A 26,800-nucleotide genomic window follows, 5' to 3' on the forward strand; every position below is an offset into this window, starting at 1 on the left:
ATGTTTAAATAGTTCCAGTGCTTATATTTTACTGCTTTGTGTATCATCAGTCAGCAGGCTTAAGGCATTTCTCTGTTTTCATGCACATAATCACAAGATCTACACACTAATAAATACAGTACAGGTACAAAGTTTGTGTCCAAGACACAGTCTGACAGGAAGACAGTAAAAGGACACTGGCAGTACAGCACATACGAACATACACGTGTTCATTCGATTGCTAAACTTAAACAAGGCGTCCAGACGATCGCAGTGCCTTGTTTGGACTTCGCTCAAAGTCAGAGGTCTGATGCATTTCTTAGCCCCAGAAGAGAAGTCTGCAGAAAACCTTCAATACCTCATTTACTTCCTGAGATATTATAGATGATGACCTCAGTTGACCGTGATCTTGGAACTGTGACCTTGACATGACCCGTGTTGCGAGAGGCAGTATGTCGAGTTTTTCCACCAAGTTTGACTGAAGAAAATTTCCGTTGACAGACATGTCCAACACTATAGCCTCTTTCTGCTTTGTGGTGAGGCTTTAAAAAAGTTGATACAAGTCCATTACTTGTACCACAGTGCAAATCCCCCCCACCCACACACAGAGCTGCAAACTACTTGCAAAGTAGATTTTAGATCAAAAACGCTTTACAGCATCTGCAGCTTTACGTCGTATTTGTCCGTTTATATAGTAATGCAGCTCGTCCCACAGGATACTGACACAAGAGGCACAAGGCTCTGAGGACAAGCGGTGGTTAAAAACTGGTTTCACGTTTTAACCTCCTGTGCTCTGATCAGCTGTTTTCCAAGAAGGACTTGTAGCTTTTTCAGCTTATTTTCAGTTGAGTGTTAAGCACGTACGGCTGAAAAGACTGAACATTACTTGGAAATCCAGGCTTCAGGGGCTTCTGCCAGCTGGTGAGTGTGTTAATCTAACCATAACACATTGGTCCAGCTGGTTTACACAAGTGCTGTCAAATCCATTCAAAGCTGTGGGACATGGTAGAGCATCCACTCAGTGCATGTTGCCCAGCTGACTGTACACATGCTCCAAGATCTGGGCGTAGGCTTGGTCTTTTGGGGCGTGACAACTCAGAGATCCCTGCCGATGAAAACAGAAAAGTTCAGACAACTTCAGTTTGAGTGTAAAGTGTTTAGAAACACAATGAGGATGAAATTTGGTTGTCTAGATAAGGGAATAGCAATATGGAAAGTGACCAAAAAAGTTTAGAAATCTGACCTTGATCTTGTCCATCATGGTTGTATCAGGACACCAGTACTGGCTGAACTGGACAAGATCAGGAGCTGCTCTGTAGTAGTCGACCAGCAGCATCTACAGCACAAAAACAGATTTAGATTAATTGATTATGTGTTTATTAAAATGTATCAGGCAGTTAGTGACATTTAAATACACTATTTAGCATCATTTACCATCTCATTAAGGACATCACTGGTAAGAAAGTTGTCCTGTACGTAAGTGACTTCTACAGCCACAGGGATACCGTAGTCATTAGGTCGTTGCTAGGGAAAAAAAAGGAGACGATACAAGAGTTCAGTAAAAATCACAATCCTCAGCGTTTACGAATCATGGTTCTCAGGATCCACAGCACTGCATATTTTCTATTTGTCCAGACCAGATTAGCTCGGACAGGTGTGTTCAGTCAATCAAATCCTGTTTTACAATGGAACACACCTGATCTGGTTTAGTATGTGCCGTTACAACAGGGAGGACTGGAAAATATGCAGTACTTTGTGTCCTGAGGACCAGGATTGGGAAACACTCATCTACACTCAACAAAAATATAAACGCAACACTTTTGGTTTTGCTCCCATTTTGTATGAGATGAACTCAAAGATCTAAAACTTTTTCCACATACACAATATCACCATTTCCCTAAAATATTGTTCACAAACCAGTCTAAATCTGTGATAGCACTTCTCCTTTGCTGAGATAATCCATCCCACCTCACAGGTGTGCCATATCAAGATGCTGATTAGACACCATGATTAGTGCACAGGTGTGCCTTAGACTGCCCACAATAAAAGGCCACTCTGAAAGGTGCAGTTTTATCACACAGCACAATGCCACAGATGTCGCAAGATTTGAGGGAGCGTGCAATTGGCATGCTGACAGCAGGAATGTCAACCAGAGCTGTTGCTCGTGTATTGAATGTTCATTTCTCTACCATAAGCCGTCTCCAAAGGCGTTTCAGAGAATTTGGCAGTACATCCAACCAGCCTCACAACCTCAGACCACGTGTAACCACACCAGCCCAAGACCTCCACATCCAGCATGTTCACCTCCAAGATCGTCTGAGACCAGCCACTCGGACAGCTGCTGAAACAATCGGTTTGCATAACCAAAGAATTTCTGCACAAACTGTCAGAAACCGTCTCAGGGAAGCTCATCTGCATGCTCGTCGTCCTCATCGGGGTCTCGACCTGACTCCAGCTCGTCGTCGTAACCGACTTGAGTGGGCAAATGCTCACATTCACTGGCGTTTGGCACATTGGAGAGGTGTTCTCTTCACGGATGAATCCCGGTTCACACTGTTCAGGGCAGATGGCAAACAGCGTGTGTGGCGTCATGTGGGTGAGCGGTTTTCTGATGTCAATGTTGTGGATCGAGTGGCCCATGGTGGCGGTAGGGTTATGGTATGGGCAGGCGTCTGTTATGGACGAAGAACACAGGTGCATTTTATTGATGGCATTTTGAATGCACAGAGATACCGTGACGAGATCCTGAGGCCCATTGTTGTGCCATACATCCAAGAACATCACCTCATGTTGCAGCAGGATAATGCACGGCCCCATGTTGCAAGGATCTGTACACAATTCTTGGAAGCTGAAAATGTCCCAGTTCTTGCATGGCCGGCATACTCACCGGACATGTCACCCATTGAGCATGTTTGGGATGCTCTGGACCGGCGTATACGGCAGCGTGTACCAGTTCCTGCCAATATCCAGCAACTTCGCACAGCCATTGAAGAGGAGTGGACCAACATTCCACAGGCCACAATTGACAACCTGATCAACTCTATGCAAAGGAGATGTGTTGCACTGCATGAGGCAAATGGTGGTCACACCAGATACTGACTGGTATCCCCCCCAATAAAACAAAACTGCACCTTTCAGAGTGGCCTTTTATTGTGGACAGTCTAAGGCACACCTGTGCACTAATCATGGTGTCTAATCAGCATCTTGATATGGCACACCTGTGAGGTGGGATGGATTATCTCAGCAAAAGAGAAGTGCTCACTATCACAGATTTAGACTGGTTTGTGAACAATATTTGAGGGAAATGGTGATATTGTGTATGTGGAAAAAGTTTTAGATCTTTGAGTTCATCTCATACAAAATGGGAGCAAAACCAAAAGTGTTGCGTTTATATTTTTGTTGAGTGTAAATTAACTCGCCTGAGTCTGAATTCTGCTTATGCTACCTATCTGTATCCTTGGACAAGACACTTAGGCCCAATACTCTTATGTCACCCTACAACTTCCCCTTGTACCTTCACATGAAGGGCAAAGAGAGTATTGGGAAGTATTGGGCCTTAATATGCAGTGTCTCATTCCAGCCAGCTCTAAATGGGAAGCATCGGTGCACAGACTGAAAAAGGTCAATGACTGGATTTTTTTTTTTTTCTTCATTATCCCCTACGATGGCCTGTAAGGCCACCCCCTGTGACTGGAGGGTATGAGGGCACGAGTGGGCACGTATGGCTCAACATACGCAGTCTCATAAGATGGCACACAGCCACTCAGTAATTTATGGATCATGAACACAACTTTAAAATCTACTCTCAGGTGACCAGGCAGCCAATGAAGATCAGCCAGCACTGGTGTAAAGTTTCACATTTCCAGTCAAAATTCTTGGGTGATCATCAAACAATCAAGTCATTACAATAATCACTTCTGGAAGACACAGAAGCTATTGCACATTGACTGGATTGGTTTAATCCTGACTATATTTAAATGAAAACTGCCAATATTAGCCACCTTTCTGATATACACTGATGGATCAAAGATCACCCCAAGGTTCTTAACTTTAACTGTAACAAAAACAATCACCCAGAGACAAAAAATTGATCATAAAATTGTCTCTAAGAAAAACCAATAGAATCATTGGTCTTTGTTCTGAGTCACGAGTTTAAAACAATAGAAAAAAAACTTAAAATATCCAGGGGTCACTGCAAGTCAGACAAGGCTACAGATTGCAATCTGTGTACCACCGCCGCATAAGCAGGCCATTTCCAACTGCCATAGTGAAATTCAACCACACAGTTTATGTACAGTAGTGTTCAAATAATAGTTGTAACTATGTACTAAAGATTAATCCAGGTTTATGAGTATATTTCGTATTGTCACATGGTGACAAAAAGGTACCCAGTAGATTCAGTAGATTCTCACAAATCCAACAAGACCAAGCATTCATGATATGCACACTCTTAAGGCTATGGGAATTGGGCTATTAGTAAAAAAAAAAAAGTAGAAAATGGGGTGTTCACAATAATAGTAGTGTGGCATTCAGTCAGTGAGTTTGTCAATTTTGTGGAACAAACAGGTGTGAATCAGGTGTCCCCTATTTAAGGATGAAGCCAGCACCTGTTGACATGTTTTCGCTTTGAAAGCCTGAGAGAAAATGGGACGTTCAAGACATTGTTCAGAAGAACAGCGTAGTTTTGATTAAAAAGTTGATTGGCTGTTCAACTACAATGCTCCATGCTTTAAAATGGACCAAAAAAAACAAAACAAAACCACGTGTGGAAGAAAATGTAAAACAACCATCAAAATGGATAGAAGAATAACCAGAATGCAAAGGCTCAACCCATTGATCAGCTCCAGGATGATCAAAGACAGTCTGGAGTTACCTGTAAGTGTTGTGACAGAAGACGCCTGTGTGAAGCTAATTTATTTGCAAAAATCCCCCCCAAAGTCCCTCTGTTAAATAAAAGACGTGCAGAAGAGGTTACAATTTGCCAAATAACACATCAACTGGCCTAAAGAGAAATGGAGGAATATTTTGTGGACTGATGAGAGTAAAATTGTTCTTTTTGGGTCCAAGGGTTGCAGACAGTTTGTAAGACGACCCCCAAACTGTGAATTCAAGCCACAGTTCACAGTGAAGACAGTGAAGCATGGTGGTGCAAGCATCATGATATGGGCATGTTTCTCCTACTATGGTGTTGGGCCTATATATCGCATACCAGGTATCATGGATCAGTTTGGATATGTCAAAATACTTGAAGAGGTCATGTTGCCTTATGCTGAAGAGGACATGCCCTTGAAATGGGTGTTTCAACAAGACAATGACCCCAAGCACACTAGTAAACGAGCAAAATCTTGATTCCAAACCAACAAAATTAATGCCTCGCAAGTGTGAAGAAATCACTAAAAAACTGTGGTTATACAACTAAATACTAGTTTAGTTATTCACAGGATTGCTAAAAAAACAGTTTGAACATAACAGTTTTGAGTTTGTAGCGTCAACAGCAGATGTTACTATTATTGTGAACACCCCATTTTCTACTTTTTTTTTTACTAATAGCCCAATTTCATAGCCTTAAGAGTGTGCATATCATGAATGCTTGGTCTTGTTGGATTTGTGAGAATCTACTGAATCTACTGGTACCTTGTTTCCCATGTAACAATAAGAAATATACTCAAAACCTGGATTAATCTTTTTAGTCACATAGCACTACTATTATTCTGAACACTACTGTATAATCTCAGCAAGAGGTGCAACATCACGAGAAAACACAGTTAACCCAGAACAGAACCCTGAGACACACCATTATTCACTAAGGAAAATTCAGATTTTAGTGTTGTTGTAAAATAATATCGGCACAAGATTTCAACCATGAAATTTTCACCAAACCAGAAATGCCCAAAAAACGCTGTTTGTGCTCTCTTGAATGATAGATTGATCAATTTGATCAAAGGTTGCAGTTAGATCCCTTAAAATACGAACAACTACAAACCTCTTGACTTCCATGTCTGCATACTCACCTCAGGTGGTGGTACAACCCAGAACGGGGTTATGGTAGATGCCACACCTTGGTTGCCATGGTAATAAGGGCCTGAAACATAAGTAAGTTAAGTAATTTTGAATAGGTACCCTAAGTTAATGATGGTAGGGGCAAATACAGGATTTTGTAAAAACGGGGGTGGTGGTGGTGGGGGGGGGGATTTGTGAATGAGTTACATTGTGCTTCCCTAGGGGCATCTAAAGGCATGCACGCCCCCCCCCAAAGAATTTTGAATTTTTTAGGTGCCATTTCCTGCATATTTAACCAAAACAAAAAAGAAAAGAAAAACAGTACCACAGAGAAAAGATACTTGTTTTTTAATTAATTTGAACTTGTATTGAACAGTCTTGGTTCAGTTAGGGATCAGAGGGTATCCAGTTAAGTGACATCAAAGTTGGATCTCTGCTGTTTGTGGATAATACTGTTCTGTTGGCTTCATGAGGCGGTGACCTCCGATGCACACTGAGCAGGTTTGAGGCAGAATGTGAAGCGACTGAGATAAGAATCAGCACCTCCAAATCTGACAGGATGGTCCTCTACCTGAAAAGGGTGGAAAGTCCCCTCTGGATCAAGGGAAATTTATTGCCCCAAGTGGAACATTTTAATTATCCTTGGGTCTTGTTCACGAGTGGAAGTAAGTTTCACAGTGAGATCGATAGATGTATTGGGGCGGCGTCTGGATTTTTATGGACACTGTACCGAACAATTGTGATAAAGAAGGAGCTGAGCCAGAAGGCGAGACTCTCAATTTACTAGTCAACTGACGCTCCTATCCTCACCAATGGTCATGAACTTTGGGTTATGACCAAAAGAACAAGTTTGGGGATACAAGCAGCTGAAATGAGATTCCTCTGTCAGGTATCCGGGAGGGACTCAGGGTTGAGCTGCTGCTTCTTCGCATCAAAAGGAGCCAGCGGAGGTTATTCAGGCATCTGGTCAGGATACCCCTGGTCGTCTCTACAGGGAGGTCTTACAGCCACGCCCAACTAGGAGGAGGCCCTGGGGAAGACCCAGGACACACTGGAGGGATTTTATTTCCCAGCTGGCTTGGGAATGCCTCGGAATCCTGCAGGAAGAGTTAGAGGACTTGGCTGAGGACAGGAAAGTGTGGGATGAGATGCTTGGTCTACTGCCACTGTGACATGGACCCAGACAAGCGACAGAAAATGAATGAATGAATGTCCCAAATGGGTGTATATCAGACAGATTCAGATTTTAGCATGACTGGATTTCAACAAGATAATGACAGAATTATGGACAGAATTTCTAGGCGCAGCCAGGATGTAGAGGGGGTCTGGTTTGGGAACCACAGAATCTCGTCTCTGCTGTTGGCATCGTCAAATCAGGACCTTCAGCGTGCACTGGGGCGGTTTGCAGCCGAGTGTGAAGCGTCCGGGATGAAAATCAGCACCTCCAAATCCGAGGCCATGGTTCTCGACCAGAAAAGGGTGCTTTGCCCTCTTCAGGCCGGTGGAGTGTCCTTGCCTCAAGTGGAGGAGTTTAAGTATCTCAGGGTCTTGTTCACGAGTGAGGGACGGATGGAGCGTGAGATCGACAGATGGATCAGTGCAGCATCTGCAGTGATGCGGTCGCCGTATCGGACCGTCGTGGTGAAGAGATAACTGAGTAGGGGGGCAAGGCTCTCGATTTACCGATCGATCTACATTCCGATCCTCACCTATGGTCATGAGATTTGGCTCATGACCGAAAGAACGAGATCGCGAATACAAGCGGCCGAGATGAGTTTCCTCCGCAGGGTGGCTGGGCGCTCCCTTAGAGATAAGGTAAGGAGCTCGGTCATTTGGGAGGAGATCGGAGTCGAGCCGCTCCTCCTCCACGTCGAAAGGAGCCAGTTGAGGTGGCTTGGGCATCTTTTCTGGATGCCCCCTGGACGCCTCGCTCGAGAGGTGTTCCGGGCACGTCCCATCGGGAGGAGGCCCCGGGGAAGACCCAGGACATGCTGGAGGGACTACGTCTCTCGGCTGGCTTGGGAACGCCTTGGGGTTCCCACGGAGGAGCTGGGGGAGGTGTGTGTGGATCGGAAGGTCTGGGCGGCTTTGTTTGAGCTGCTGCCCCCGCGACCTGACTCCGGATAAAGCGGAAGAAAATGGATGAAAGGATGGCTGGATTTCAACAAGACTCTCTGATGGCTGCCCACTTTACTGACTAGATGATAGCATTTAGTAGACTTTCACCATATTTTAACTGGAGATCTTAAATTAGTTTTCTGGGGGAAAATGAGCATGATTGAGTTTTACCAAGACCCTCTAAAGACCGCCCAGTTTAATGAACAGCACACTGATTCTTGTAATTTATCCTTGACGATGTCCCTTGATTTAGAACGTTCCCTGCCCACATTTGTGTCTGTCCAGTCAGGAGATTGAACATAGAACCCCCCAGTCACAAGACTACTAGCCTTTACGTTTTCTTTGATGTGCCGACTGTGACACGGTTATGTTAATAATACAAAGGCAGGCACTGACCGCAGATGATTCCTAGGCAGGGCTGGAAGCCGTTGTTTGAACCCTGCAGTCTCAACTGGTGGTCCATCTGGGAGTCAATGTCCTGGAGAGACGGCAGGGCTGGACCTCGTGGGTGACTGTGGTACCAGCCCACCAATGACAGCCCACGCATGAACAAGTTCTGACAGATCTGGAACATAATGAAGGGCTTTGCTTTACTAACTATCTGTACTAAAAAGTATGTGCACGTACCAGGAACTCATTACTCAATTACAACTCCGTAATATTTGCAGCAGAGGCACAAAGCAGACAGTACGAGGTCTGTCAACAAAGTAACAGCCCTTTTTATTTTTTTCAAAAACTATATGGATTTCATTCATATGTTTTTACGTCAGACATGCTTGAACCCTCGTGCGCATGCGTGAGTTTTTCCACGCCTGTCGGTGACGTCATTCGCCTGTGAGCACGCCTTGGGAAGGAGTGGTCCCGCCCCCTCGTCGGATTTTCATTGTCTGGAAATGACGGAATGAAAAGGACTTTTTTTCCATCAGAATTTTTTCAGAAGCTGTTAGAGACAGGCACCTGGAAACCATTCGAAAATTTATCTGGCTTTCGGTAAAAATTGTTGTGAAAGTGTAGGAACACGGACCCACAATAGGGGGCGTAAATGAACGGGCAATGGATAAGCCAAAACAGTAACAACTTAATGTTATGACGTGCACAACGGAATACAGACAAAACAGGTTTGGAAAAAACAGTCAATTATACGTTGAGTGACGTGTGGGCAGGCTCGAGGATAGGAGACGTCCATCCAGAAACAAGCCATATCCCACACGGCTTCCACCACCAACGGATCTGAAGAACACCGGAGCCGCCAAGTCCTGGGTCCCCAGGTGGCCACCGTCTCCAGCTGTCAGACCTGGTACTGCTGGCAGAGAGAACAGAAACAGTGCAAGTGAGTGTGAGTTCGCACACTCAGTAATCCCTCAGTCTGTATGAGGGAGAACCTCCACCTCCAATAACACACTTGTGCAGCTCCTGTGAAACCACTTATCTGGTTGGGGTGTGAGGCGAAGCCCTCGCAATCCACACCAAATGCCAATACAGCAGACAAGGACACCGTCACAGGAAAACGGCTGCAAATGAGATCAGACTATTGTCGTTTTAGATACAGCAGAGAATTACCTTTAGGGTAGCTGATTTCTCAGCGGGGAGGTGGAGTTGCAGTCTGGCCTTTATGGTGATGGTGATGAGTAGTGGATGAGTGACAGCTGGTACTGATGATGAGTGACAGCTGTCACTCCCGGTTGCGCCGACGCCCTCTCGTGCTTGAAGCCCGCACTTCAAGCAGGGCGCCATCTTGTGGTGGTGGGCCAGCAGTACCTCCTCTTCAGCGGCCCACACAACAAAAATTTTACGGGCTTCACAGAGAATAAGGTCTGTTACTACAGCTTTAAGGACCCCTTTAAGGACGCTTGGCATGCCGCGCTCCGAGCTGCGATGACGCGGCACAAGCCGCCGGACCATTTCTAAACGGATGGCTCTGTGGATACGAGACCGTCGTGTGCTCTTTCTCTGGTTATCACAAGAGCTGGACATCAGCCATTTTCCAGCAGATTTCACTTTTAACAAGAGATTTTCCGAAACGGAGGTGTTCCTTTGTCTCGCTTCCAAAGCGAATCGGTCTTTACGAGTGAAGCCTCGGTGCGGCTTTCCATGACAAAATCTCTTGTTAAAAGTGAAATCTGCCGGAAAATAGCTGATGTCCAGCTCTTGTGATAACCAGAGAAAGAGCACACGACGGTCTCGTATCCACAGAGCCATCCGTTTAGAAATGGTCCGGCGGCACGCCGAGCGTCCTTAAAGGGGTCCTTAAAGCTGTAGTAATAGTCCTTATTCTCTGTGAAGCCCGTAAAATTTTCACCGAAAGCCAGATAAATTTTTCGAATGGTTTCCAGGTGCCAGTCTCTAACAGCTTCTGAAAAAATTCTGATGGAAAAAAAGTCCTTTTCATTCCGCCATTTCCAGACAATGAAAATCCGACGAGGGGGCGGGACCACTCCTTCCCAAGGCGTGCTCACAGGCGAATGACGTCACCGACAGGCGTGGAAAAACTCACGCATGCGCACGAGGGTTCAAGCATGTCTGATGTAAAAACATATGAATGAAATCCATATAGTTTTTGAAAAAAATGAAAAGGACCGTTACTTTATTGACAGACATCGTATATAACAAGTAAGCAATTACAGAGGATCTGCACTGATGCCATGAGTCAAAGAACGTACAATAATACCCACCGTAGTGGTGCTCAATCATTGTGAGGCCCAATGTTCTCACTGTGTGTTGTAACAAAAACGTGCAACAGCTCAAGGGAAACCTTTTGTATGAATAAAATTCATGCAACCTCTGAATCAGAGTGATAACCAAAATGTTGCTACATGTGAGCATAAGAAATGTTGACACTGTGTGCAAATCCTGTCTACAAATTCAAATAACCTGACGGATTGCTTGTTTTGGTGTCTGAAATTCAAGTAACTGTGTTTTAATCATAGGAGAGACACTATTTCAAGATGTCACATTTATTTCTGCATGTCATGACAAAAGTCTGTGATCTATAATGAAAGAAAGATTGATTGACTGATGTGCAACTCCATAAACATTACAAAAGGGTAACAAAGTCAGTGGTGTCATAAAAGACACATTTATTAAACCAATTTTATGTTTATAGTTAGACTCATATGTACTTGGACAGTAAGATTTATTTATTTATTTTATATTTCCATCACAGTATATCTGAGTGTGTTGCTCACAGTGTCAGGTTTAATTTCAGGGTCACTGCATCCAAACTCCTGTGACCCAATCCCGGATAAGTGGTTGAAGACGAGTGAGTGTATCCAAACTGGGCATAAGGTGAAAAATTAACATCACTTTATGCTTGGGTCTGTTCTTTAAGAGAGCAAACATACTTGGACAGTTGACTCCTGTATTCCTTTGTGGTAAGGTTCGCGTTATCAATCAATCAATTTTTTTTTATATAGCGCCAAATCACAACAAACAGTTGCCCCAAGGCGCTTTATATTGTAAGGCAAGGCCATACAATAATTATGTAAAATTATTATTGTTATTACCTCAGTATTTCAAATGTTCGTTAAATGTCTTTCCTACACTTATGTACATGTAATTTCTTAGTTTTTTTAATATAAATTTGCAAAAATCTCAAAAACCCTTTTTTCACATTGTCATTATGGGGTACTGTGTGTAGAATTTTGAGGGGAAAAAATGAATTTCATCCATTTTGGAATAAAGCTGTAATATACAAAAATGTGGAAAAAGTGTAGTGCAGTAAATACTTTCTGGATGCACTAAAATGAAAACTTTGACAATGTTCAAATATACATAGGCATCACTAACATTTTTAAAAAGAAAACTCCTCAACCTGATTTGACTGTGATAACTGTTTAGTGCCACAAAGGTCACCTGTTTAGTTTCTGTCTTGCAGAAAGAGATGCACATCAACATGTTCTGGCAGAAGCACCCTAAGGCACGGAAATAATTTGAGAGTTTTGTCATTCATGTTTACAACCTCTAACATGTGCACGGTGTTCCTACAGCTGAGTAATGGGCATTCTGTGCGTTACCTCCTCCTCCACAGCGGATGCAGAGTCTCTGTCTGCCAACCTGGTTCGACACGGAAATGCTCTTAAGATAGTCAGCACTGAAACACAACAAAGACACAGCTGTCAGTTGGAATGTGATGACTTCACTCCTTTTTTACTCATTAAACAGGTTAGTACTGGTAATAAAGGCTGAAGTTTTTTTGTTCTCTGTCCCGACACCTTTGTTTGTGACACATTCATGCAAAATAGTTGCGATCCTTTGACACTATAAGACACTGTATGGTTCTGGGTGGTCTTGATATCCAGTCAGTCCAAAACTGAACCACTTTACCACTGGGTCATGCATAACCCTTCCACCATGTTTAATCCAAACTGTTAAACAGGTATGACCTTGAGTTTAATCTTTCATCTCACTCAATGTCAAAGTACATCTAACCAACAGAAAGGTAATTTTAGTGTCTAACAGTATCCGTAGGTTAATCTGATCCAGGAAACAGCCCAAAACAAAGGTCTGCAACCGGTGTCACCGACTGAATGGTCCCCCCTAAAAATCGGAGTTCACGGATTAATCCTCTGGGGTCCGAGGGCATTTTTTGGACAGTTCACCCGCCTGGCATAAATGTTTTATTATTGCTGTTAACAGCTCTCCCTGCATCCCACAATCATGTTTTATGTCTCTTTTTTTCAGGACAACCTGTGCTTTCAGAATATATATGTTTTTGTTGTGTTTTATAAGGCTAATAAAGGTTTACAATCAAAAATAGGCAAGGAATAAATAAAGCGAAAAAATAATTTTCCACATACATTTATTCAAATCAAACAGCAAACTACAATAAACAACTGTTTTGACACTTTATAAAGGTAATTTGAGGTCTTGTGTGAAAGACTGTACAACAAAAAGATTCAAACAATAAACACAAATGCACATTTTGAACAATATATACAAAATGGTTTATGTGTTTTGTTATTTTGATATGGTAAACAGTGCTGTACGCAGAGAAAGCAACAGTTATCCGGTAACATTCACATGCAAACTAGTGGAGCAATCCCTATAGTTACACACTCTTTGTTTGAGCATGTGAGATTGTCATCAGAGGCTCTCCGTCTGCTCTGTCTGATTTCACTGATCACTGAGCGTAATGGCGCAGGGCGCACTGGGTATGTACTAATAGTATGTACTCATTGGAGCACCCAGGGAGCTATTCAAACGGGCCAACTAGTAACATATCACTCCTGAAAACGATCTTTGGCCCTACGATTGGATTTTGGAAAACCATGTGACGGTGAACCAATTCCGAATGAACACTCACATTGCACACGTCATCACACAGCTTCTATGAGGAGTACAAAGATGGCCGATGGCTGGCTCGAAAGTCCGCGGAGTTAACTTTTCAGCAAAAAAGTAAGTTTCTATCTCATATCATTAAAGTTATTTATAATTTAGTAAAGCTTGGTCTTAGCCGTTGTACAGTATACGACGGCGTCGACAAATCATTTCCTCATAAATTCAGTATTATTTCATCATAAAATGCGGTGGAAGCGATCAGAGCACAGCGGCTAAACGAGCTGCTAGCTGATGCGTTCACTACGCGTCGCCCATTTCACAGCGTCACGGAATTTCGCCGAGTTTCTGCTTAAAACTGACTATAGAATGTTTAACAGGTTTTACCTTTATCATCTGATGGTTAATAATCACATTAATCCATTTCATCGCTTTGGGTGAAGAGACTCCGTCTTAGACAAGTGGCAGAGCTCCGAAATGGCACACGCGCAGATGCAAAAGGCAGCCGATTTTTAGGGGCGGACCGTTCGGTCTGCGACACCGGCACTGTGGAACCCAGCATCCTTCCTAGCGTGGTATGTATGACATCAGCCTCCAGATAATGCAGAGGTAAGAAGTGTTGTCCCATTTCTTAGGGAAAGATTTAATTCCGAGCCCTTGCCACTTCATTCATGAAAAGCCCGACTGAGTGGAGGGCACTCCGTAACAAAAGGTAAGGAGGAGAAGTAAGACTTGGCCTAAAAAACCCCTATATGTGCACAAGCACTGAGCTAAGATTTTGATGTTCGCCTTTGACCTTGACTTCTAACCCCCCACCACTTTTTTTTTTTCTTTTCACAAAATCCAATCACATTCTCCTTGGCCGTCCCTCAATCATTCCACCAATTTTGGTCCAAATCAGACCTAAACTCTAGTTATTTTCTTCTCACACACAGGAAACCTACACAATACCTTGCATTTCCAATCGCTACACTCACGTTGTGTGTTAGTATCCCATCGTCCTCCGAGGTATCCCACCACCTCACTAGTGGTCAGGTGACAGTGGAAGTCCTGTTGAGGTTACAGAGTAGGAAAGTGAATAAACCCATTTATCCTTCAGTATTTATTTACCTTCTGTGCCTGTTACTTACCATCAGCAGCAGCACATTACTGGACACGGCTACATTGAAGGGCTGGAATCTGTTAATGGCTGAGAAGGCCGACAGCTCCACAAGCGTGTGTGGATCTCTGAGGACAGAAGTTTCAGTTCATAACTCACTCTGTGCTAAACACATCGGACACATCAAACTGTATCATTCCGTTTGTTCCGCACTGACACTAATACCTGGCAGCATCCCTGGTGCCCAGCGTGCAGTATCTGACAGGAATTCTCTCTCTGTCCGTCCGCCGCGACACCACAATATCTGTCATCGTGAAGACAACTTTAGAGAAGAAGAGAGGAAAGATGAGGAGAAAAACCAGATCGTACCATGAAGCCCGGGTTTGCTGTTCTTGTTCTTCTCATCTGCTTGTACAGCCGTCTTCCCTTCCTCTTCATCCTCGTCATCATCCTCTTCACTCACCAGGCTCTGGCATCATAAGAAAGAACACGCGGGGAGTCGTATCAGATGATGTTGATTAAAAAAAAAATTATAGTCAGGGTAAAGGCTCATAGTTTAAAGATATTTTTGGCTATAATAATAATTATAAGTAGGAATGCATTCTCAACAAATAAAGCAGCCGCCAGTCTCTCATCAATGTCATTCAATCAACATTAATCCAAGTGATCTTGCTTGGCTACAGCAATGATGTAGTGAGTGGAATTAAATACAGCCATATTTAAAAAATGTGTTTCTTTTGTGAAAATAAATAAGTAAAAACATTAAGGAGCAGCTTGGATCAAAGGTATCTTTTTTCCTTAATGCATTAGACCTGGTTGCAGTGTGTTCTATGTAAGTAGGAGAATACAAGTATTAGATCAGGAGTCTGTATCGGCTGATATTCAGTGTTAAATGAGTCAAAACAAAAACAACAGCTTGGGATAACCCACACAAAAATACAAAGTAATTTCACATTAGACTGGATGTGGCTGCTCAAACATTAAAACGGACACAGCTGGCCCACAGTGCCATAACAATTATGAGTCCAAACAACCACTTATCTTCTAGTCTTCCAGGAGAATGGAATCATTCTGACTGTTCAATGTTTTGGTCTCCAAAGTAATGGTCAAACAAAGTCGATGTCCACTGGATTCTATGACATATGTTCCAACCATAATGTGATAACTAACCATAGCAGATGGTGCAGACTTTCTTTTTGAAACCTTATTAGCTCAACCAATAATTTGCATCGCTATTTACCAAAACTGGAGCAACTTTAACTTCTGACTGCTGTATAAACTGAAATTGACCCATGTCTCCATTTTTTTTGTTGTTTTTACCCTAGAGTTTTTATGATCATACAAATAATGTGGTATACTTTTCAATATAATTGGAGCATTTTAAACTGCTACCACCCTGGGACACCCAACGGACACTTTTGGGTTGGCCATGCTATACTGAGGCTGGACTGTAAGTGTTGTTCTGTCCACGTTGTACCTGAAACCTACTTGGTCCATGAACTAACCTGGCAATTTGCCCTCTAAAACAAACTTCTGTGAGGGGGCAACAAAGCATATATCTATACTGCTCTCTTTTGTCTTTCTTTGCTTCTTCTCTGTTGTTGCCAAGATGCTTGCATGAGGCAGAACCACTAACAATGTTGCTAACTGTTAAACAGTATGTACTACAAAAATGCATCCAGCATCTAGTGGTCTATGTTTTGCTTTAAGCCCCAGGTTATGTCATCATGTTTCACTTCTAGAACAGAACTGCTTCCAGGCATATACTGTAACAGCAGACATACATCTTAACAGGAAAACATAAAATTCCAGCAACATCTTGTTTTTCTCTCACCATGTCGGCACTGGGCTGGTACTTGTGCAGCCAGCTGGTTTTGTACTGGACCAGCTTTTGACCTCTGTAGCGCACTGATGCCCAGCCACAACCAGACTTCTTGGCTGGGTTGACCAGGCGCTTACAGTGTGTTGCCCAAGCACTGGGGGAGTTAAAAATCTGGCCAGTTTCCACCCATCGGATTTTGCCATCAGTCAACAGGTCTCCAACAAAGTTCTTACCCTTCAGAGACAGAAAAGACGACAGTTATAGACGGAAAAACAACAAACAAGAGCTGGAAGTTCAGTGCTTTTAGTGCTTTAAGTCAGCGGCCCCAAACTAGTGGTCTGCAAGTCAGAAGTAGACCTTAGGCCTGGGGCCCGTTCCATAAAACAGGATTACCAAACAAGCCAAGCTTATTTTCCAATGGATCCACTGGAAAATAAGACAGACTAACGAAATAAGGTTGTTTTATTTGGTAATCCTGCTTTATGGAACGGGCTCCAGCTCACTTAACGTTATAGCAATCCAGCTCTGGAGGTAACCATACTTTGTGCATGGCTACAAAGACCTGAATATAATCCGAACTCAAAACTAAGTTGGTTCTTACGTTCATTGTCAAATAGACATTTCAGAAAAATGGCACATTTGTTATGAATGGTCAAAATGTAAATTCTGTGTTCTTTGAAAACAAACACTCCAAAATAACAAATGGAAGGTGTCCCAGACAGCAAATCTGGTACCAATCCTGAAAACAGATCTGGTCCAGACAATTTTTGCACCCTGGCCCAGATCCGGTACAGCTCCACTTTACAGTTCTGGAACAGATCCGGACCAGATCTGAACTGGATCCGCAAAAGAGCAACCATTTACAGCCCATATCTGGCACGGATCTGGGACAGATGTGGACCGCATTGCAGCACTGTGGCAGAACAAGTTTTACAGGGGTAAGTTCCATGGATCCAAGGAAACTGATTTGTATCTGTAACACACAGATCAGTGTCCGTGGACTTATAAACTTGATTGTCGTGAAGAAACAAACCGCTTTGTGATAAGCATTTAAAAAACCTCAGTGACGATCATATTACAGAGTACACACTAACACCCCCCCGCCCCCAATGATCCGTGGAGTTTTCACAGCCCTGAGTTTATAACCGCTAATGGATAGTTTCTGCCAAGTGCAGATAAAATTGCTTATCGTTATGCTAACCCCATGTTCCTGCCACGGTGCTGTGATGCGGACCACATCTGTCCCAGATCCGTGCCAGATATGGGCTGTAAATGGTTGTTCTTTTGCAGATCCAGTTCAGATCTGGTCCGGATCTGTTCCAGAACTGTAAAGTGGAGCCGTGCCGGATCTGGGCCGGGGGCAAAAACTGTCTGGATCGGATCCATTTTCAGGACTGGTACTGGATGTTGGACTACATCCGGCCCGGATCCATTTGCTGTCTGGGGTTGGAGGTGCAATGCATATGTAGCCTGCATGTACACATACCGCTGCACTGTGGAATATTATGAGATGCATTATCCTGACATCATTCATGCAATTTGATTACAAATGATATACTAATTGATATAAGCGCTATGCCGTCTCTCTCCTGTTGGGTCCGCAGATATCCTGCAAAATGCATTTTTGGGATTATTTTTGACAACTTTCACCTCTGATCTATTTTCTTTAAAATATAATCATCGCGAGTACAAGCGGCCGAGATGAGTTTCCTCCACAGGGTGGCTGGGTGCTCCCTTAGAGATAGGGTGAGGAGCTCAGTCACTCGGGAGGAGCTCGGAGTCGAGCCACTGCTCCTCCACATCGAAAGGAGTCAGCTGAGGTGGCTCGGGCATCTTTTCCGGATGCCCCCTGGACGCCTCGCTGGAGAGGTGTTCTGGGCACGTCCCATTGGGAGGAGGCCCCGGAGAAGACCCAGGACACGCTGGAGGGACTACATCTCTTGGTTGGCTTGGGAACACCTTGGGGTTCCCCCGGAGGAGCTGGGGGAGGTGTGTGTGGATCGGGAGGTCTGGGCGGCTTTGCTTGAGCTGCTGCCCCCGCGACCCGACTCCGGATAAAGCGGAAGAAAATGGATGGATGGATGGATAATCATCTAGAGATACGCTGGTCAAGTCCAGACTGGGACCATGCTGTGGTGCCACATGCTGTCACATCCACCACACCACAAAACTGCCTTGGGTCCTGAATGGCAACCACCGAGGCAGACAACCAGTCCAGTCCATCCCCACCTCTCCACTGTCTATCTGCCACAGGCCGATGAAACATATGTGACTGGAGGTCTTCTCCAGCTGCTGGAATGGGGCTGCAGAGGGGTCAACACGGAGGTGCCTGTGTATTGGATCATGCCCAGAGAAACACACTACATGTCCAAAATGTACAATACAAGTGATACTCCTCATCCAAGTGTCCGCAAGTAACCACTCATTTAACGGAGTCATTCCAGCAGTTCTCAAGGGTCCTCCAAAGAGACACAGTGCCAAAGTGTGACTTAAGGTGGCATCTAGTTGTCACACTTTGGCACTGGTTAGAGTTCAAATCTCACAACCACACAGTTAGACAGGGAGCACCAGGGCCCTGAAGACGTGGGCCTTCATTTCCCAGCAAAGATACAGAGTTATTTTGCAGAAAGACACACATGAACGATAATGATATTCTAGGCTACTATCGGCACGCAGGGCGATTAAGGTAAATAAAACAGGCACTTTAGAAAAAAAGGACAATTTGTCATGAGCTAGCTAAACATGAGGCCTGCGTGCTGTTTGGGCAATGGACAACAAACGAAGCCTCCAACAAGATTTTAACTGACGTTACCCGACTGACAACATTAAGGGCCCCTTCACACATATTGCGAATAAGTACAACTCAGGGCGACTCACGGCGAAACAGCTCATATGAGCGAACCACAAAACATTGCGCCAACGGGCAGGCGTGCACAATCCCAGTGTGACGGTTCCTGTATGCAACAGTGTCTTTCGAGCAGGAAGACAGTGCGAGCAGTTGCAGCTGCACGCACTGTGTTCCATGGGACGAGGTGCACCACATCACGCTGCTTATGTGGAGGAAAATAAAATAAAAACCAGCTGTATAATTACTATATATCACTGGGTTGATTAGAAACAATACATAAAAAGGGACACAATATAGAACCCTGTGGAGGAAAATAAAATAAAAACCAGCTGTATAATTACTATATATCACTGGGTTGATTAGAAACAATACATAAAAAGGGACACAATATAGAACCCTGTGGTTAAATAACCCTGGTTAAATAAAAAGAAAAAAAAAATGCCACGGGATTCGAACCCGCACGCTCTGATTACCTGGCGGAAACTGCGCCACAATGACTGTCTTGTAACAGGAGCGTGAAATGGCTAAAATCAACAAGCAGATGAACGTATTTTCTAAAAAAAGAAAAAGCGCTGTCATAACTGAGCAAACGGCGTATTTCTGCTGATATGTGACTGAAAGGGGCTTATTTGTCGCACTGTTGGCTTGTCCTGGTACTGCGGCCCTCACGGCCCGACACACATGTCCTGACAGATGTGACTTTCAGATCGCCTGCTCAGTGTCCACATGAACTGACGGTCCGTTTCTCCAGCCCGTCACAAAAGTGATATATGTTTTTATGTATTTACACACAAGCACACACACGCGCGGGTTCGTCAAAACACGGGACGTGTGCTGCAACTATGATGTCCAGAACCAGAGATGTCTCAACAGCTGTGGCAGCCAGCCACACCCCCTGTCCTGTCAGCGCACAGACCAAGATGTCACTCTGTGATCAGATGAGAGATACCTCACCTGCGGGGGGTGCGTGAACCACATACACACACCAACACGTGTGTGTATGTGGTGTATGTGGGGGGGAGCACGCGAAATACACGCACAGATGTGTTGTGGGGGGAGCCGACACTCTTGCACGCCACATGTGTACTTGGCAACTTCACAGTCATGGGGGACATAGACAAATTTCACATCCAACTCGACAGCGATTGTCTGCTGACTGTTTTTGTGCTAATAGTGTGAATGGCCACACATTTTCTAAGTGCCATGCAAACGGTGTAAGATGTTTGTGTGTCACCTGGAATTTGGCCGACACCTGCCGCGACAGGGTTCGATGGGCTCACACAGTGCATACTCTGTCTTTCAGCCGCTGGTGTGCACTAACAGTTGTAACAACAGGTGTACAAGGCGTTGGAAGCAGCTACGATTTTACACATTTTGCATATAATTCCTACTTCATGCGCAATTCAACCAACTTCACACTATGTGTGAAAGGGCCCTAACCAACTGCAGAATCACAGGAACAAAAGAGGAGATGTGAAGTTTTACCTCCATACGTTGTTCCAGTACAGTTATTAGCAGGTATGAGTTTGTTAAATGGACAGTTAATGACAGCATATTACTAAATAAAACCAGGCTGACAATCAGTCTCAAACGTGAGGTGTGGGTGTTTCACTCTTTGAGCTTCCCTTCTTGTTGGATTTGAAGATTACAAAGATTACAGATTGCTGTGAGACACTGTCAGTGATTGAACAGTGAGTCTGATGGGAAAAACAACCAATACGGACACCCACAGTGACCTGTGACTTTACCAGGTAGTGGATGGAAAGCACGCCATCCCCCGGCTCCACCAGGCCGTCTTTGAGCAGCACTCGCAGGGTGATGCCTCTCCTGGTCAACAGAGATCCCCGACCGGAGCTGGATCGCAGGTCTGCTTCCTCACCTCCACTGAGCTCCTCCTCATCCTCCTCCACTCCATCCTCAACCACCTGCGGAGAGCTGGGTGGTTCTGATCCTGGAGACACAGAAACACATCAGTGATCTTCATGATGTCAGCAATGTTGTTGCTTTTACCCGCCCAAAAAAAACCCTTATCATGGATATACACACTGGCCACTTCATTAGGTACACCGGTTTAATTGCTTGTTAACACAAATAGCTACTCAGCCAATCCCACGGCAACAACTCAATACACTTAGGCATCAAGATGTGGTGAAGATGACCTGCTGAAGTTCAAATCGAGCATCAGAATGGGGAAGAACGGGAATTTACATCACTTTGAATGTGGCATGGTTGTTGGTACCAGATGGACTCATCTGAGTATTTCAGAAATTTTTACTCTACTGGGATTTTCACACACAACCATCTCCAGTGTTTACAGAGAATGATCCAAAAAAGAGACAATATCCAGTGAGTGGCAGACTGGTTGAATGGGTGACTGCACGATGCTGTCATGTCAATATGGACCAACATCTCTGAGGACTGTTTCCAACAACTTATTGAATCTATGCCATGAAGAATTAAGGCAGTTATGAAGGCAAAAGAGAGGTCCAATCCGGTACTAGCAAGATGTACCTAATAAAGTGGCTGGTGAGTATATAAGCACCTGCTCCTTAAAGCTACAGTGTGATGTAGGGGTGTCTATTAGCACAAAAGGGAATTACAGCATTCAGTAATCTCTTTGTCTTCGGCTGTTCCGTTAGAGGTCGCCACATGCAGATCAATCGTTTCCATCTCATTTTGTCCTCTGTATCTTCCTCTGTCACACCAACCACCTGCATGTCCTCCCTCAGCACATCCATAAACCTCTTCTTTGGCCTCCCTTTTCTCCTCCTGCCTGGTGGCTCCATCCTCAGCGTCCTTTTCCCTATATACCCTGGGTTCCTCCTCTGCACATGTCCAAACCATCTCAATCTCGCCTCTCTGACTTTGTCTCCGAACCGTCCCACCTGAGCTGTCCCTCTGATATGTTCATTCCTAATCTTGTCCATTCTCGTCACTTCCAAAGAGAATCTCAACATCTTCAGCTCTGCCACCTCCAGCTCTGCCTCCTGTCTTTTTGTTAGTGCCACTGTCTCTAAGCCGTACAACATAGCTGGTCTTACTTGTTGTATGGCTGGGGGGGCCTGGCTGCCTTTTTGTTTCTGTCTTTTGTTTTTCCTTCCAGGTGGCTTGCATTTGGGACTGAGTGGCTGTGTAGCTGAGTTTATCAGGACCTCACCCTGATCACCTGAGGCTGATCACCTGCGGCTCGTCAGGACTCACAGCTGTGGTGCATCTACATGGATTGGAACATGGTGGCATTTAAGACTGGAGTACACAGTGTGTATTTGCCAGAGACTCGACCTTGTGACCAGACGGGTGAGATCGTCGTCTCAAGAGCCATCTCATCATCAGTGGATACAGAGAACGTCCAGGTTTGATGCATGGTCTGTGAAAGAGGAGGGGGTGAGGTCTCACGCTCGTCAGCACACTTCCTGAGGTACGTTAGATTTTGTGACTAACATTTATACAGTCAGTAAATGTGGTGTCCCTCACACCTTTATTATATTGAGCTGTATGTTGGTCATTTAAATCAGCTTCCACTGCAGTGGAGTTTTGTGAACAGGGTGTTCTATGCCTGCAGGGTGGGAAGCTGATTTGCAATTAAGCCAGGAAGTGTTTGCTGTTTGTACACCTTTGAGTGTCTCTCTCTGTGTGTTGAGTGTGGACTCACATAAGGATTCCTTCTTTCACAGACTCGGTTTGTCGCAGGCCACCTGGGGGGTGTCGGCGGGGTCCTTGGGTCCGAAACTGGTTCTGGCTCCGGACGTTTTTGTGCTGCTGGGAGCACACCGCAAATCCGCCACGCCAGACCGCGCACTTATTTGTTTGTATTTTTTCACAGCACTGTTATGTTCATTAAACTCTGTTATCCTTTGTACCGTGCTCTGCTTATTTTATACTGGGTCCTTCAAACGCTGGTCGGTTCTCCGGGCTGCGTCCGACACATAACACTTACTACTGTCTTGTAAACTTTCCCCTTCACTCTTGCTGATATTCATCGGTCACAAATCACTCCTGCCACCTTTCTCCACCCACTCCACCCTGCCTGCACTCTCTTCTTCACCTCTCTACCACACTCTCTATTACTTTGAACAGTTGACCCCAAATATTTAAACTCATCTACTTTCACCACTTCTACTCCTTGTTACTGCACTATTCCACTGGGCTCCCTTCCATTCACACATATGTACTCAGTCTCGCTTCTACTGACTTTCATTCCCCTTCTCTCTAAAGCATATCTCCACCTCTCCAGAGTAGAGTCAACTTGCTCTCTACTCTCACTACAGATCACAATGTCATCTGTAAACATCATAGTCCATGGGAACTCCTCTCTGATCTCATCCGTCAACCTGTCCATCACCACTTTGAGCATCTGATGCAGATGGAAAAGCGCTATATAAATGCAGTCCATTTATTTACCATTTACCACTGCAAACAAGAAAGGACTCAGATCTGATCCTTGGTGTAATCCCACCTCCACCTTGAATGAGTCTGTTATTCCAACTGTGCATCTCACCACTGTCACACTATTCTTGTACATGTCCTGCACTACCCTAACATACTTCTCTGCCACTCCAGACTTCCTCATACAATACCACAGCTCTTCTCTTGGCACCCTATCATAAGCTTTTTCTAAGTCCACAAACACACAATGTAACTTTCTGGCCTTCTCTGTACTTCTCCAACAGTATTCTCAGAGCAAACATTGCATCTGTAGTGTTCTTTCTCTGCATGAAACCATATTGCTGCTCACAGATCTTCACCTGTTTTCTAAGCCTAGCTTCTACTACTCTTTTCCATAACTTCATGCTGTGGCTGATCAACTTCATGCCTCTGTAGTTACTGCAGCTCTGCACATCACCCTTGTTCTTGAAAATAGGAACCAGCACACTTCATCTCTACTCCTCAGGCATCCTCTCACTTTCCAAGATTTCATTAAACAATCTGGTTAGAAACTCTACTGCCATCTCTCCTAGGCATTTCCATGCCTCCACTGGAATGTCATCTGGACACTCTTCATCCTCTTCATAGCAGCCCTCACTTCTTCCTTACTAATCTCTTGTACTTCCTGATTTACTCTCACCACATCATCCAGCTTTTTCTCTCACTCACAGCATTCATTAATGTATAATTAAATACCTACAACAAGAGGATACGTTTTCTTAAACTTAGCATGAGTCCTTCATATCTACAACGGGAACAGCAGGCCCCTTATGGAGGCCAACGTGTTGCAGCTATATGTTGGTACGGGCACCCAAAAGGGACATACTTTCTCTGACTTTCATATTTTATAGCGTGGTGGTAAGACTGAAGAGAAAAAAAAAAAGAAAAAAGAAGAAAAAATCCTGATCAGTGATGACAAAATGCAATCTTGCAACCTCACCACTAGATGTCACTAAATCCTACACACTGCAACTTTAATCATAAACATAAACGAGGATCTTTTGTAACGGAAGCCTCTATTGTTAATAACTGCAGCAGGCTAAATGTGAACCTCCCTGCTTTTATTCATCTCGAAATAACACAAAGATAATCAAAACTGCTACTTTATTAATTATCCCGCATATTACACGGTTGTCTTTTGTTTCCCATCTCCCGTTCGGGCACGGCGGTCTCCGGTCGGAGGAGGAGGCCTGCTTCTTCTTCTTCTTCTCCTCACCCCTTTTCATAATTTTGTTTCTCGGAAACACAATGAAAGCTCTTTTTTCTTTATTCTCACCCATGTCCGTGAACGCGTCGCGGGGCGCAGACCGGGCGAGACCTGCAGCTGCTTTTCGGTTGACTTTCAGTCCGTGCGGGGTTTTTTTCTGGTGGGCAGACAGGGAGCCGCTTCTCCTCCTCTGGTGCTGTTATAGAAGAGGATAAAATGAAGGCGGCCGCGGAGTTTCCTTGTTGTGTTGCTTTAATGTCAGCTCCCCTCCTCCCCTTTCCGTCCGCCTCTCCTCGTCCTTGTCACTGACGCTGCCATTATTCACACGTCCATTAGACTTGAAACGCCACAAAACCTCCGCAAACTTCACACAGCCAAGTAAGGGCTGTGATAAAAAAAAAAATGTAACTAACTATAAAAGCATAAATGTATAAATAAATACATAAAAACGTAAAGCGATAAACCTGTCGCGTTTGTCGCCGCCTTCCCGTGAGCCTCCGCTGTTTGGCGGTTTACGCCGATTAAAAGTGCACACTATTATAAAATAAATAACTAAAAAGCAAGCAATGGTGATAACTTAAAATACGTCAGTGTCCCGTACCCGAGTGGTGGTGGTTTTGGTTCTCCGACTTGAGATGTTCCTTTATCTCCGACGATGCAATTACAGGAAACCGGTCTGCAGGGGGCAGAAAACACCAGGTTTAAAATTTATAATCTTTTATTATATCTGCTAGAGGTGGGCGATACCGGGAATTTTGGTATTGATCCGATACCAAATAAATACAGGCCCAGTATCGCCGATATCGATAACGATAGTTTTTCATATTTAAGCTTCATAGATCCAAAGGATCCAAAAGACCTAGGATAGAATTTCGCCAAACATTGTACGTGACAATAAAATACTTTATTATCACAATCAACATTTTTGTTTAAAAAAATATCACTCAACACAACTTAAAACAAAATTTCCTGAGGTAGAGGGCTGACTAGTAGAGGTGGGCGGATTGATCCTAATATCGATAATATCGATACCAACGCTGGTATTGATATTGAATGATCCTTGTGTAAAAAGATCGATACTTTTTTCCTCTCCCACACACTGACTGATGCGCACGCAGATTCATCAAAGTCTACTGTCTGTCTGTAAGAGCAGCGCTGTGCTGTGTCACACAACACGGAGCAGCACACCCTTGTATTGTGGTTTGTCAGCCCTCTACCTCAGGAGATTTTGTTTTAAGTTGTGTTGAGTAATACTTTTTAAACAAAAATGTTGATTGTGATAATAAAGTATTTTGTTGTCACGTACATTGTTTGGCAATATTCTATCCTTGGTCTTTTGGATCCTTTGGATCTATGAAGATTAAATATGAAAAAGTATCAGTATCGGTATCGATATCGGCGATACTGGACCTGTATTTTCTTGGTATCAGATCAATACCAAAATTCCCAGTATCGCCCTCTTCTACTGACTAGAGGCGAGCACTGACGTGGGCGGGCCAGACTGAACCTACCTGCATAGCTGTTGGCTGGTGCCTGCTGAGCCACGTGACAGCGCAACAACAAAAGACAGAGGGGGCAGGGTGCACTGCTCCATATTGTGTGACACAGCACAGTGCCTGCTCTTACAGACAGAGAGAGAGACTTGATGAATCTGCGTGCGCAGCAATCAGTGCATTCGGGAGAGAAAAAAAGCTTGAGTATCAATCTTTTTACACGAGGATCGTTCAATATCAATACCAGCATTGGTATCGATATTAGGATCGATCCGCCCACCTCTAATATTTGCCTCGTATGAAACTTTTCAGCACTCAGACTTTACTAGTACTTCCTGCCCTAGCAAATTAAGTCAAATCTGGGAGCTCACGCTGCACTTTGCCGTATCCCACGGCATCATATGGAACTAAGTTGGGTCCCTGGATGGCAACCACCCATGTAGAGAACTGACCTAAGCCACAAACCTGGGCTAGTGCTGATATTATAATGCTAGCCAGTGTGGTTAAATAATGTCCTTTCTCTTTAGCCACTGTT

At 44.2% G+C, this 26,800-nt stretch overlaps 1 protein-coding gene across 1 annotated transcript; it reads right to left on the minus strand.

Moving 5' to 3' along the window:
- Positions 1-25,110, minus strand: mpnd (MPN domain containing). Its single transcript, XM_034179618.1, has 13 exons — positions 24,842-25,110; positions 20,889-21,091; positions 16,305-16,526; positions 14,840-14,939; positions 14,696-14,774; positions 14,502-14,598; positions 14,349-14,421; positions 12,111-12,187; positions 8,494-8,662; positions 5,991-6,061; positions 1,414-1,503; positions 1,223-1,315; positions 1-1,084 (listed from the first exon to the last, which is right to left on the minus strand). Exons 1-13 carry the CDS (start codon positions 24,843-24,845, stop codon positions 998-1,000), a joined length of 1,365 nt encoding a protein of 454 aa, XP_034035509.1. The 5' UTR covers positions 24,846-25,110; the 3' UTR covers positions 1-997.
- Between the last annotated feature and the right edge of the window lie 1,690 nt (positions 25,111-26,800).

The sequence above is a fragment of the Thalassophryne amazonica genome, chromosome 10 (genome assembly GCF_902500255.1).
Source record: "Thalassophryne amazonica chromosome 10, fThaAma1.1, whole genome shotgun sequence".
Classification (NCBI taxonomy): domain Eukaryota; kingdom Metazoa; phylum Chordata; class Actinopteri; order Batrachoidiformes; family Batrachoididae; genus Thalassophryne; species Thalassophryne amazonica.